Source organism: Peromyscus maniculatus, chromosome 13 (genome assembly GCF_049852395.1).
Source record: "Peromyscus maniculatus bairdii isolate BWxNUB_F1_BW_parent chromosome 13, HU_Pman_BW_mat_3.1, whole genome shotgun sequence".
NCBI classification, from domain to species: Eukaryota; Metazoa; Chordata; class Mammalia; order Rodentia; family Cricetidae; genus Peromyscus; species Peromyscus maniculatus.
Window position 1 is genome coordinate 5,148,632 of NC_134864.1, and position 14,581 is coordinate 5,163,212.

Here is a 14,581-nt window from a genome sequence, read left to right on the forward strand (position 1 = left end):
GGGATTGAACCCAGGGCCTTACACAAGCTAAGCATGCTATTATCACAGGTTACAACATGTAGTCTTCATTGAAGGTCTTTTAGGGCTGAGTAGGTACAGATTTGTGGAAGTTATGATAAGTTACAATTCCTTTAAAAATAGTCTCCAGCACTATTCAACAGAACTTGTGCTATGATGGACTGTCCTTCAGTCACTATTGACCAGTACAGTAGCTATACACAGTATGTCTATTGAGCTTGGAGATGTGGCTAGTGTGATTAAGGAACTTTTATGTATTTACTTAATAGTAGTTAGTGGTTCAGGCTTGTCTGGAACTTGATGTATGGCCTGGGTTGGCCTCAAACTTACATCAATCTATTTGCATCTACATCTCAAGTGCTAAGATGTTGGAGAGAATATGTTAATCACACTTTATTTTTAAAATAAAAAAAAAAACAAAAAAACAGCTGGAGCTCCGGGTGGTGGTGGTGGTGGTGGTGGTGGTGGTGGTGGTGGTGGTGGTGGTGGTGGTGGTGGTGGTGCAGCACACCTTTAATCCCAGCATTCGGGAGGCAGAGGCAGGAGGATCTCTCTGAGTTCAAGGCCAGCCTGGTCAGTATTTAAAAACATAAGTTGTTTAAAGCATTGTTTGTTCATGATGGCAAAACACTTGAAACTACCTGTTTTATAAACATTATATAACTTTCAAAACCATGACTTGGAGCTTAAGAGATGGCTCAGTGATGAAGAGCACTGTTGCTCTTGCAGAGGACCCAAGGTCAGTTTCCAGCTCTTACTCACATGGTGGCTCACAAACATCTGTAACTCCAGTTCCAGGAGATCTAACCCTCTCTCTGTCCTCTTTGGACACCAGGCATGTCTGTGATACACATACATACAAGTAGGCAAAACATTCATACACAAAAAAATAAAATAATTAAGTCTGAAACTTTTTTTAAAGGATTAAAAACAAAATTCTGGCGTAATTGTAGCTATGTTAGAAATAGGTCCATTCAGCTGTACTGAATGTTTCAAAATAGAGGATAGAATGGGGTTTTCTTTGGAGACACCGTCCCATGTAACCCAGGATATTCTCCAACTTGCTGTGTAGCCGAGGATGACCTTGAACTTCTGATCTTCTGCCTCTGTCTCTCCAGTGCTAGGGATTGCAGCGTGTCCCATTGTGCCATTTTTGAGGCACCAAGGATAGAACAGGGCACATTCCAGGTTCGACATCCCCAGACTTAGAGTGTAATGTAGTTTGTGGGAATTAATAGCTAGTCCCCCCTTCCCATTTCATATAGGTGAACATAAAAAGAGGTATGGAGGGACACTTTGTAAATTTTTAACATGTCAGGTGAGAGTAATCATTGACTTACTGGAAATTATTATGTTTTGGATATGGTGAACATGGTGACAGTTGTATTTCCAGAGGAGAAAGCTAGAGATGAAATTGAGTTAGGTAAAAGAAGCTGTGAGTTGCAGATGTGTCTAGTCATGTGGTCTTTCTCTAACTGTAACCTCTAACCTCTAGCACAGTGTATATACTGAGACATTTGCTTGCTCCCCACCCACCCAGGTTTTTTTTTTTTTTTTTTAACAGAGCCTTATGTAGCTTAAACTGGCCTCCAACTCACTGTGTAGCTGAGACTGACCTTGACCTCTTGATCCTTCCCCTGCCTTTTCCCTGAGAAGCCATAAGAGAGTGTCTAATTCTGCCGAACTGGAGTTACAGGCAGGTGGGTGCTGGGACTCAGACTTGGGTCTGCTACAGGAGCAGGATGCTTCTATTGCTGAGCCATCCTTGCAGCTTTGCAGATTAGATTTCTACAAATATTAGTATTTTGGAGATAGACTCTGGCTACGTAGGGCAGACTAACTATCCTTGAATACATTTCTTCCTTTGCTTTTGTAGTGTACACGCACTACCATATCTAGCTTAGGAATTTTCTTATAGTTAGATATGAGTTAAAAGAATTCAGACTATTGAAAGGATATAAGAAGACTCTTTAAGAGTTAGCAGTAGTTGAGAAAATGCCTAGGTGAAGGATTGCAAAGTGGAAGCAGTTTCACATGATTGGCTTTTTCAGTGTGATTAACCAGTCAACTTTCAAAACAGTGGTGTACCTTTATCAGTTGCTCCCTGCTTTGAGGTAGGTGTATTTAATTGATTTAGAATGATAAACAGTAATAGTATAGAAAAAAAATCAAGTTTGTAATTTGGGGCAGTGTGGCTTGGTCCTTTCTCCCAAGCTCCCTTTCCCAGGCCATTTAGAAATTTGTTTCCATTTCCTCTGTGCCCTTTTTGCCACTGCACACTTTGAGCAGAGTTTTATCCACAGGGACTTGGTAGAGACAGCACTCAGAGTTTACAGTTCAATAAGACATGGATATTCTGGGGGAAGATTAGGAAGGGAGAAACAGAAAAGTTTGGATCAAAAAAAAATGGTAGTACCAGATAGTACTGGTCACGGAGGAAAAATGAACTGGTTTCAAGAGAAGGCAATCTAGAGAGGAGCTTGGCCAAGCAGAGTCGGCTTCAGATCCCAAGTTTACAAATTCAGAGCTGTTTCCTAAAGGTCAGGAGGCTTGGGATTTGAATTGGCTAGGTGGGGTTTGAAATGATGCCCTTGGGTGTGTGGTGGTGCCTGCAGAGCAGACTGATCTCTATGAGTTTGAGGCTAGCCTGTCTACAGAGTAAGTTCTTCAAGGCAGCCAAGTCTACATAATGAGACCCTATCTGCACCCCGCCCCCCCAAAAAAATAAAAGAAAGGGGGGAAAAAGATGGGAAGACTATTCTCATTCCAGCACCCAGCTCTAGCTTTAGAAGACTGTTCAGAGATAAGGTGTAATTTCCATTTCAACTAATTTATAATTCAGAGAAACTGTGTAAGACAGTCCCTCCAGAACTTAGAAGACCATTAAACTTGCTCTATTAAATTGATTGGGAAGAAGCAATCTAGGGTCTGGAACTCAGGATTGAGTAAGGTGCTTAGGGCTTAAGTTAGATTTCCTCTTTTAATTCATAAGGAAAAGGAACAGAGCACTCTTCTGTTTGTGCTCTTGAGAATTAAATTGCTTGGGTTGTTCTTAGAGTTCTCTAGAAGTGTTTGCACCAGGACATAATTCTAGGGAACCATGTTATAATTAGTAGCTGGGTTCAAGCTTTGGGGCATTTGATGTTTGTGAGGTTTTGCAGTACCTATAGTCAGGATGATCAAATGTACTGGAACAGGAATTTCCTGCTCAGTAATTTGTTCCCTAGATGCTCCCTGTGTCTAGGGGCTTCTCTTAACAGTTTAAAGACTGCTGTCTGGAGCTGCGTCCATACCCAACCCAAGGGGCTCTGTTTTTATCTTCTGTGTTAAGAGCACATGGGAAGTTTGGTGCTTTGACAACCTTTGTGGTCATATGTGATGACCTTGTAATAAGTTAAAGAGGAAAATAAATTGCTAATAAGAGATTTTTATACTTTTCATAGATACCAAGTAATTTCATTTGTAATCAGAATCTGTAGCTAGAGTTTTCCTGCCTGGCCCACAGTCAGGACAAATCTGTCACCCTCCAGTCCCACAGCCGCTCAGACCCAACTAAATAAACACAGAGACTTATATTGCTTACAAACTGTATGGCCGTGGCAGGCTTCTTGCTAACTGTTCTTATAGCTTAAATTAATCCATTTCCATAAATGTACCTTGCCACGTGGCTCGTGGCTTACTGGCATCTTCACATGCTGCTTGTCATGGCGGCGGCTGGCAGTGACTCCTTCCACCTTCTTGTTCTTTCTTTTCTCCTCTCTGTTAGTCCCGCCTATACTTCCTGCCTAGTCACTGGCCAATCAGTGTTTTATTTATTGACCAATCAGAGCAATTTGACATACAGACCATCCCACAGCAAGAATCTACTTGCCTTATAAATACATTCTAGTTCAAACCTTGACGTGCTTTAGAAATTTAGATCCACTCTGCAGTAGTCAGAGGTCCCCTTAAAGTTTATTTGAAAGCTTTAGGGTAGGTAGAGTTTGAAATAGCAATTTAAAAAGACCTAAGATTAAAATTAATAATAATAATAATAATAATAATAATAAATAATAACAACAACAACAACAACATGCCTTTAATTCCAGCACTTGGGAGACAGAGGCAGGTGGATCTCTGTGAGTTCAAGGCCAGCCTGGTTTACATAGTGAATTCCAGGACAGCCAGGATTGTGTAGAGACCTGTCTGAGAAAACAAATTAACAAAACAAACAAGCGTTTGTGTGTGGTTACCTGTGGAGGCCAGAAGAGGGCATCAGATCCCCTGAAATAGGAGTTACAGACAGTTGTGAGCCACCGTGTGGGTGCTGGGAACTGAACCTGTGTCCTCTGCAAGAACAGCAAGTGTTCTTAAGCACTGAGTCATCTCTCCAGCCTCTAAATGTTTTGTATGACAAAAAAAATCTTTACTTGATGCAGTCCATATAGCTCTGTTTGGTAACCAGGTGGTTTGACATACCTGTACAAAACATACTGAACTGATGATGGCAGTAAGGTAACAGGGCTGTATTCAGAATACTTGTTTTAACAGTTTTCTTGGTCTTACCTAATTACTTAATTTGCGATGTACTGTGAGTTTATTTATTTATTTATTTATTTATTTTTGTTTTTGTTTTTTTGGAAACGGTTTCTCTGTATAGCATTGCGCCTTTTCCTGGAACTCATTTTGTAGACCAGGCTGGCCTCGAACTCACAGAGATCCACCTGCTTCTGCCTCCCAAGTGCTGGGATTAAAGGCATGCATCACTACTGCCCGGCTCATACTGTGAGTTGAATTGGCTCTAATGTACATACCCTTTGTGAAGCTCTTAACATTATGCATTATTTAGAAGAAAACATGCTAGCTGGATGTGTTGATACACATTTGTATTGTCAGTACTCAGGAGGCAAAGTTTGCGTCTAACCTGGACTACATGGTCAGTCCTTGTTTCAAAAAACAAATAAAAGAAATGATAATCTTAGGAAGTCTGGCACAGAATTTTCATATTTTGTATTTTTTTTTTTAAAGAGTTCTTTTAGAAAATAAAAAGAGTTCTTTTAGAAAATTTGGGAGATGGATCATTGGTTAAAGTTTTTGCCATGTGAGCATGAGGACTTGAGTCTGGATCCTCAGAACCCATATAACTGCCAGGTGGGGGTGGCAGTTTGCCTGTAATTCTAGCCTCCGTTGAGTCTGGCTAGGGAGACAGCAATGCTGGTGATCTCTGGGTTTGATTGAAAGACTGCTGCAATAAATAAGGTGGAATATAAAAATCAAGGATGATTCCTAATACCATCTTTGGGCCTCCACAGGCACAGGCACCCATGCATCCCCATACATGAGCACATGCAAGTTCAAGTGCACACACCACAGGAAAATTGAAAAAGAAAAAAAAAATCTCTTCATTAAGGGATTTTTTTTTCGTGTCGTCCTCCCCTTGCCCCCAGACAGGGTTTCTCTGTGTAGCTTTGGAGCCTGTCTTGTCCTGGAACTCACTCTGTAGATCAGGCTGGCCTCGAACCCACAGAGATCCGCCTGGCTCTGCCTCACAGTGCTGGGATTAAAGGCGTGTGCCATTGCCGCCTGGCTCATTAAGGGGTGTTAATAGATTTTTATTACACGGTGCATCATTTTGTGTACCTGTTAAAAGGAAAAGGGGCTAGAGAATTGACTCAGTTGGTAAAGCACTTACCATGTAAGCATTGGGGCCCAGGTTTGATCCCCTAGAACCATCATCCAAAATGTGGGTACAGTGCACATGTCTATGATTTAAGCACTGGGAGGCAGAAATAGGAGGATCCCTGAACCTTGCTGGCCAGCTGATCTAACCAACTCGGCCAGCTCCAGCTTCAGTGAGAGACTTTGTCCCCAAAAGTAAAGTGGAGAGTGATTGAAGAATGTACCTGATAGCCACCTGTGGTCTTCATATACACATATGTAAGAAGACAGTAGTCTCCCACTCTTTTCTTTTTCCTAGCTATGTGACAGTAGTGATTCACTCAGAACGACTACTATTTATTAGACAGAGCTAATCCAGGTTGTAATCCAGGTTGACCTTGAACTCAGATCCTCTTGCCTTAGTCCCCAAGTGTTGGGATTACAAGTGTGTTAGGATTACAAATGTTCTGGAACTACAGATGTGTACATGCCTGGTTCCACTATTATCAGTTTAAAATTTAGCCATTTGGTGCTTGTGACAACTTTAAAAACAATACAAGCAGTTTAGTCTTTAAAATTTTTTTTGACATATTTGGTATATACTTACATGTGTCCTGTGTACACTGTGTGTTCTATGTGCACATGTATGCATATGAGTATGAAGGCCAGAGGTGAATGAATGCTTGGTGTCTTAGTTGTTTTTCACTTTATTTTTTTGTGACTGAACCTGTAAATTACTGGTTTGGATTGACTGGCTGTCCAGCAAGTTTCAGGGATCTTCCTGTCTCTGCACTTTTAAAACATGTCCATTTAGCAAAACAGTAGTAATAGGTTCTTCCCTAGGGCTTAGGACGTTCTGGATCATGGGCTTCTGACCAAGTTCGTAGACTAGGCATGGATTCCTTTCTTTGAGCAAATCTAGTCAGAAAGTGGCTAGTTACCTCCATTACTTTCCTGCCACTATTGTACTAGTGAGCACATTATCCCTGGCAGCTTGGTATTACAGCATTCAGGCTTCACTGCTGGGTAAGTCCATGATGCTTTCCTCCTGCACAGCACCTTCCAGCACTGTGAAAATTTCAGGTCAGTTCCACCTTGATTTTCTTATGTCCTACAACCAAAGTATGTTGTGACTTTAGTCAGAGGGTGTTACCATCTTGTCCCGGTAGGTAACCAAGAGCAATGGCAATGACCTCTCTTATTTTGGGGGCCTTCCTGACCACTGATATTTTCATTTAATAACCCATTTCTTCTGGGGAAACACTGTCTACTCACTCAGGGTTATCTGTGTTCAACACCCCTCCCCCCTTTTCAAAATTGCACTTTTAGATTAGTTTACAGAGTAGTGGGTTTCTATAAGCATTTTCATGCATCCTTTGTTTGGGTCACCACCTCCCACTCTTGTCTTCATCCCCATTAAACTTATATTTGCTCGTCATTGTCGCCTTTTTGGAGACAGTTCTTACAGAACAACCATAATGCTGGTTGTTCTGGAACTCACCGTGTAGTCCAGGCTGGCCTAGAACTGTCAGAAATTCACCTGCCTCTGCCTCTTGAGTGCTTGGATTAAAGATGTTTGCCACTGTGCCCAACGTTTAATTATTATTATGTTTTTAAACGAGACTTTCCCCCCCCTTTCTGTCACTGAACTCAGTTGGTATGCTCCATAACACAGGTATCTGGGGCTTGAGGTGTAGGCCACTGAGCCTGGTCATTCTTTAACCCTGTTGAACACTTTAAGGCAGCTATGTGTAACCATTTGGATTGTGTAGTTTCAAGTATAAGCAGTAAACCATAATAACCTCAACTTGTGTTTGCTTTCTCTCTTTCCTACTTCCTGCCTCCCTCCCCCTTTCCCTCTTTCCCTTCCTGCTTACTCCATCTTCTTTCCTTTTTCTTACTTTTTTCTATTTCCTATAAAGAATTTGGATTTACCTCTCCAATGACAGTCACGTCACTACCTACTGTCCCAGCGTTGTTTTGCTTCCTTTGTGTTATCATAAGATCATTTTGAAGACATTTTTAGTGGTAGTTAGAACCAAAATTGAGCCTTGCTTTGTAGATCAGGCTGGCCTCGAACTCACAGAGATCCGCCTGCCTCTGCCTTCTAGTGCTGGGATTAAAGGTGTGCGCCACCACCGCCTGGCTTCTTGGGAGATTATAAGCAGATCATACATTGTCTAGCTCTGTGTTCTGACCTGGTATTCTTCATTTTTTCTTGACATTGTCTGACAAAGATGTGTTTCTATTTAACAGGTTTTTCCACATACAAAAATCTTTTTAAAAATACGGAGAAGAATGGCAGCAGAAACCCAGACACTAAACTTTGGGCCTGAATGGTGAGTTTAGTCTTGTCCTATTTGGGATTAAATGACATAATCCACTAGTATGATATATACAGATGGGCAGCATATAAATATACATATTTCTGAGATTTTGTTTCATGTGTATAGTTTTAAAATGTGACTAGCTTATAGTAACTTATATTTGGAAAAGGCTAGCATTCTCTAATTGAATTTTATCGTGGTTTGGTTAGGTATTGATAATGAAGCTAAAACTAAAGTTCTACCACCCTAGAAAATTGTCTATTTTTGAGCTTTTGTGTATGTATCTAAACAATTTTACATAACTGTTACAGTAATACTTTAATATCTATATTTTCTGCTATTGATATACTTATTTAAAAATAGTTTTAGTGGAAGCATTTGAAATATATTGATGTACTAAGCAAGTGGTCCAGAATTAATACTGGCTATTAGCAGTAGCCCATCTAGAGCTGAGTCAGCATTTGCCATAATAACTATTAATTGACCTTTGAGTCTCTTACAGATATGTTTGGACCCCGAATATGGAATTCTCATGGAATTTTGAGATCCATCACATTATAGTGTGACTTTCCCCCACTTCTTTCCCCCCCAAAGTTGGTGATTGAAGATCCTCTCTTCAGTGGCGTGAATAATGATAGTTAATTTTCCATTCATGCTTGGAACACACCCCTTTGGTAATCTCAAAGGCAGTACCTAAGGAGAAATTGGAGTAGCATCAACGTTCATTATGTTTAGGTGGTGGTTTATAAGACTTCTGTAGAGTTCCTTGTTTGAGGAGTCTTACGTTCCGAACGTAATCGATCACATGCACGTCTTTGGATATGTAATTCCTAGGTATTCTTAACCTTCATAGTTAGCATTTGGAGACCGAAGGAGAAAGCATCTGAAGTTCTGAGAATTGACACACTGTGTATAGATTGAGTTTATTTTGAAAATGTTGATCTAAATAATGTTACATCTGTTTCAGTTATTTTATATTTAAAAAAATAATTTTCTTATTACTAAATTACTGTTTCTAGAAAAATCAGAAATTATAAGCAAGGAAAAGGTATAATTACCTTAATTTGATCCTTAGTACCCACTGTAAATATCTTGGTGTACCTTTCCAAGTGGTTTAATGTATCTTATTTGTGTATATGTGTATTTATTTTCACAAAATGGGATCATACTGTGCATTCAATCTTGTAACCTTAAAAAAACAAAAACAAAAGCAAACTAAATCAAACAAACCTTTTTCAATAAATGCTTTTTTGGTTCTATTATATAGTCTCATTGTATGGATATATTATCATTTAACTAATTCTCCAGATGTAGCATGTAGAGGCTGTTCTCAGCTGTTAATATTATAAAAGCATTTTAACATTTTTATAGCTAAATCTTTATTCCATCATATTAACTCCTTTAAGCAGATGGGTTGAAATTCATGTAGTTCACTTTGTAAACCATTGTGTGTGCAGCTGTTATGCCATTATTAATTACTTTTCGTTTGTACTTACACATCCTCACATTTTTCTTTGTAAAATTATTATTACAATCATAAGTTATTTAAAGGATTTTTTTCCTATAGCATCTTGCTAATAATACGTAGTAAAAAAGAAACCAGAAAATTTAGCCAAAACCAAAGAATTCAAAACAAACCAACCAAACTGGTGATATTCTTGAATTTTTTTAAACATCTTATATCACTGGTTTGCACGTGGAATCCTGTTGGAGTGTAAGTAAAGTTTTTGTGAATAAAAATGTATTGGAAGACAGCCATGTTCTTTTGTTTTCATGTTACCTTGATGCTTTTGTGCTACTCTGGCAGGGATGAGTAGTTCTAATTAGAGGCTGCCTAGTTCTCAGAGCTTGTACATTTTTCTCCTTGGCCCTTTTCAGAAAGTTTGCTGCTTTATGACATGAGTTACTGAACATTAAATCATTTGCAGGTATCTCTTTGCCATTGGCTCAGTCTGTCAGTGGTGTCTTACATGTCTTCTTTATTGTATCCTGAAGTATTAAATGGTGTTTAATTTGAACTGAGGTAACTTGAGCAAATGGTTGTCATCAGTCCTATCCTTAAACAGAGACTTCTAGTTGTCATCTAGGCTAATCCTGTAGCATTGGTATTTAGAGGCTTTACTAAGGAGTGGAAAGCTAAGTAGGCACAGCTTACTTGTACCATCCATCAGTTCTTTTCAGCCAAGATATTTTATGAGGTGCTTAAACAACTGAAGTAATCCTGTACTAGAAAGCTGCAGTGTCATTGGAGACTTTTGGCATAGTTTCTTCATGTAAAATGTTCATTATGAATCTTTTTTTATTTTTGTTTTTTGAGACAGGGTTTCTCTGTGTAGTCGTGGCTGTCCTGGAACTCACTCTGTAGAACAGGCTGGCCTTGATCTCACAGAGATAGGCCTACCTCTTTCTCCCGAGTGCTGGGATTAAAGGAGTGCACCACCACCACCTGGCCGGCCTGTCTGCCGCCCTGTCTGCCCACCTGCCCGCTCTCTCTCTCTCCCCACTTCCTCCCTCCCTCCCTTTTTTTTCCCATTAGGAATCTTGAGGTGAGGAACTGTGTTCAGAATAGTTGAAAATCAAGGATCGGAGTGATTATGTTGAGTCATTTTGTAACTCTGAACCATACAGAAACATTTAATGATTTTTTTTTATATAGAAGCTGTTATTCATGCAATGAATAATGGAAAATAGAATTCTTAATAAAAGATGCATAAAATGAAATTTTTTCTTTTAAAAGCTTTTTATCTTAGTTTTTAAACATATACTTGTAATTGAAAATTTTCTTCTCTCATTCCTCCCTCCAGTCCTTATCTGGGCAGTTGTGTTGATAGGAGAACATTGAAAATTGTCCGGAAGGACAGCATCTGTTTATCCTTACTAAACCCAACAGACTCATTAGGCTGTAGATTGTTTTTTAGAATAAAGAAATGCATTACAGATTCACCAAAATAGTATAAAAGGATATATCAGAATTAGTGAAGAAAATAATTTATTTCTAGGTGTAAAAAAATACTCAGTTTTAAATGCCTTTCTTCAAATGTTACCATTTTAGACTTTCAGACTGTACAGCTTGTCCCCTCTCCTTCTTACTCCCTAACTCCCTTAGTGTCTATATCAAAATGTGATATGCTAAATACTTCTTGCTCATAACGCAGCCTCCAGCTCTCACTAGACTGTGAGCTCCATCGTGAGCAGGCATTTGGTCTGGATTGTTTTGTAGCTTGTTATTACTGTAGCTCCAGTGCCTGGCTTGGAGGCACTCAGTAAATGTCTATTAAATGAATGAATGAACTGCTGGAAAGTAAAGTTGTTTTTAGTGTTTTGTTATTGTAAATGATATATGTACACTTCTGAATGATTTTGTTTATATTCTGATCATTGTTTATAGTCTAATCATTGGATTAACTCCCTTGAAGTAGAATTATTAAAAGTTTCATTTTTAATTTAAGGTTTAGATGACACTGCACAGATTGACCATCAAGACAGTGTGAACTTAATTCACTTCCTCTGTGTGTTTATATTGTCTTTGACAAAGCACTTTTTTTTATGTTGTTTATTTTTTTTGAAACAGAATTTTTCTGTGTGGCTCTGGCTGTCCTGGAACTCACTCTATAGACCAGGCTAGCCTAAAACTCATAGAGAACTGCCTGCCTCTGCCTCCTGAGTGCTTAAAGTACTATTTTGATAACTTGTTTTGGTGTTAAATACTTGTGATTTAGATTAGGTCTTTTAGAATTTTTTGTTGTTACTGTTGGTTCTATTAACAAGAAAATGTGGAGTAAACAGTAGTATGGAAAAAATAGAAAAAGTGTAAATTACCCATAGTCTTATCATTCAAGAATCTGTGGGCTCATGTCCTACCATTCTTTTTTCTTTGCAAATATATATTTCAAGCCATCTAAAAATCAAATTTTACTTGAGAAAAATTTAAGGACCAGAAATCTACTCAGATAATTTCAGATGACTTTATTATAGGGAGAAAAATTATAGATACCTTGCTTTCTGAAGAAGACACACAGAAGCTCTCCTGGGTTTTCCTTTGTCTCATTTTTGTGCTCTCAAGGAAGTCTCAGGTCTTTGCTTACAAAAGAAAGGGAGAGCCCCCCCCCCTTTGTTTATACTCTGTTAAAATAGTTAAGTATTTTGAGGTATGTCTCTTTTCTCAATGTGGTTGGTTGCCTTAGGAAAGAACTAATCCACTATTAAAGATACTGTTATTTTTCAGTTTTGGCCAATCTTTTGAGTTAGGGCACCGGAGTTCTTAGGTAAGCATTCCATAAAGTTTTGTTGAACAAAGGCATTCAAGCTTCATTGGCAAATGTGGTTAGGGGCACGAGAATGTAAACCTGAAGCTGCTAGATGACTGTCCATACTCTGAGAACAAGACAAGTTATGTCAGATGGGATGTGTTACTTTTTCCAGTTCTCAAAAAGGGTTAAAGGGACAGTGAGTGAGCTGCTATCCAAAGGAGCTGTACTTTAGAAGAGAATATTAGTTTAAAAACCAAACCAAACCAAACCTAGTTTTCAGTTGTGTGCTGCAGCCCACCCTCCAGCCCGGGATCTTTCTGGCTATGTGATACCTTCTGCCTTCCTTTCCTGTTAACCTCTGCTGTCCCTAGTGTCTTCCTTCTTCCTCATTCCTGGTAAGGGTTCAGAAAAATATCTTACCTACTTCTGCCTGCAGAAGGGGCATGTTGAAAGATAAGGATGTCAGTTTTAGGCTAGCCTGGTCTATAGAGTGAGTTCCAGGACAGCCAGAGCTACACAGAAAAATTCTGTTTCAAAAATTGTTTCAGATTTAAGAAATAAACTTCAAGACATTGCCCTTAATGTGAAATGTGGGAGAGGGAAAGGTGAGCTTGACTTGTTAAGTTTGTTTGGCCGTTGTGTACCAACAAAGAACCGGAGAGTTTTTTAGTCACATTTGCATTTGGAATGAGAAATGTGGACGATAGAATAAGAGTAGTTATATTGTTTAAGATGCTTACAAAAATAAGCCGGGCGGTGGTGGCGCAGGCCTTTAATCCCAGCACTCGGGAGGCAGAGCCAGGCGGATCTCTGTGAGTTCGAGGCCAGCCTGGGCTACCAGGTGAGCTCTAGGAAAGGCGCAAAGCTACACAGAGAAACCCTGTCTCGAAAAACCAAAAAAAAAAAAAAAAAAAAAAAAGTGTGAAAAATGATTAGAGATGGTGTGAGAAATTTAGAATTAAGTAAGATATTATAACTTTATATAGGATATAGGTATAGAAGATGGGAGAAAGTGAAGTGTGAAAGTGAAGTGTGAGCCCTGAGAATGGAGGTGATAAAGAGATGGGGATTAAAAAGCTGATGATGATGAGTAAGCTTGTTGGGCATGTTGGATCCCTAGACATATATATAGTTGTATATGAAGACCCACCTCTATGAGGGAGGTCAGAGCATGACTAGAAGAAAACTCAAAGCTTAGGCAGTAGTTTTGATTCCCAGACTATCACACAAATATGGACGTTCCAAATTGCTTTATAAGTTGAAGTGTGGATTTTGAAAGGTAGTAAGTGAAAGTTTGGAGAATATTTTTGTGGGGCTTTGGTGGGGGGTCCTGCTTCTGGTCCCTGTCAGTTACTGTGTATGGTAGGACTGGACTTTTGGGCTGGGGAGGTGAAGGCCACGGGATTCGAACATTTCTCTTGTGTTTTGCAGTGTTAAGGCTGTTGATGAACTTTGTAGAGCAATGCAGTGGTGAGAAGCCGGGTTGGGTTGGGTTTTGAAGTTAAAGCGAATTAAGGAAATGGAGAAACTTCTAGAATGAAGAAAGATGAATAGTACAGAGCTAGAAGTGTAGTCACTGATAGATGTTTATAGATACTTATAGAGACTAGTGAAGAACACAGGAAATCAGATTTCTAGAAAAGAGGATTGTATGGAAGAGACAAAGGTGGGCTTTGGGAAGGGAGACTGCCCATGTGCAGTTCGGCCTTTCCACGCATCTGGCTAAGGGGAACTTGGAGTTGACTATTGAGTCAGGTCACAGTGGCTATTCCTGCTCAGTAAACTATTTTTTCTTAATTGTTTCAGTCTCTTCACAGATACTAGAGAGGAAGCTCTGATCGTGTTAGAGTTAGTGGATATGGTGCCTGTAAGAGGTGTTGGTTCTCTTTGGGAAGCCATTGGGGTGCATTGGAAGGGACAGAGTGACAGATGAATTTGAAAACTTGTTATGAGGAGCTGTTTAAGAAATTAGGGCTACTAGGCTGTAAGTTTCTGGTAAGACGTGGTGGTTCAAGTAGTCACTAGGCTTTTCACATGAAGTGGCTTAGGTGTGCCCTCTAGTGTTAGAATCTCTTGGGAAGCATATTGGCTTACTATGATGTGGAAGATAATTTAAAAGTAATTTCTAATATTTTAAAATTAATGCCTGGTGATTAAACTGGCTATTTAAAATAAAAATTTGGAATCTCATTAGTTATAGCATAGTTATTTTAGTCATAAAATTCCTAGGCTTGAATCTTGAATCTTAGTGCTGTGGTGACTGGTCAGATGCATTAGACCAGTCTCCAGCTTCATCTTTCTTTCATTCTTTTTCTTTTCTTTTTTTTTTTTTTCCAGTGCTAGGGATGG

At 39.2% G+C, this 14,581-nt stretch overlaps 1 protein-coding gene across 8 annotated transcripts in view; it reads left to right on the top strand.

Moving 5' to 3' along the window:
* Gigyf2 (GRB10 interacting GYF protein 2) overlaps positions 1-14,581 on the top strand; it is a 125,218-nt gene that overhangs the window by 16,326 nt on the left and 94,311 nt on the right. For all 8 annotated transcript variants that reach the window (XR_013043955.1, XR_013043956.1, XM_016002736.3 and 5 more), the window contains one exon: positions 7,912-7,994. Coding sequence is in view for 6 of the 8 variants with exons in the window: in XM_016002736.3 (XP_015858222.3) it covers positions 7,954-7,994 (41 nt within the window). In the remaining 2 variants the exon portion in view is untranslated. The remainder of the gene's footprint in view (positions 1-7,911; positions 7,995-14,581) is intronic.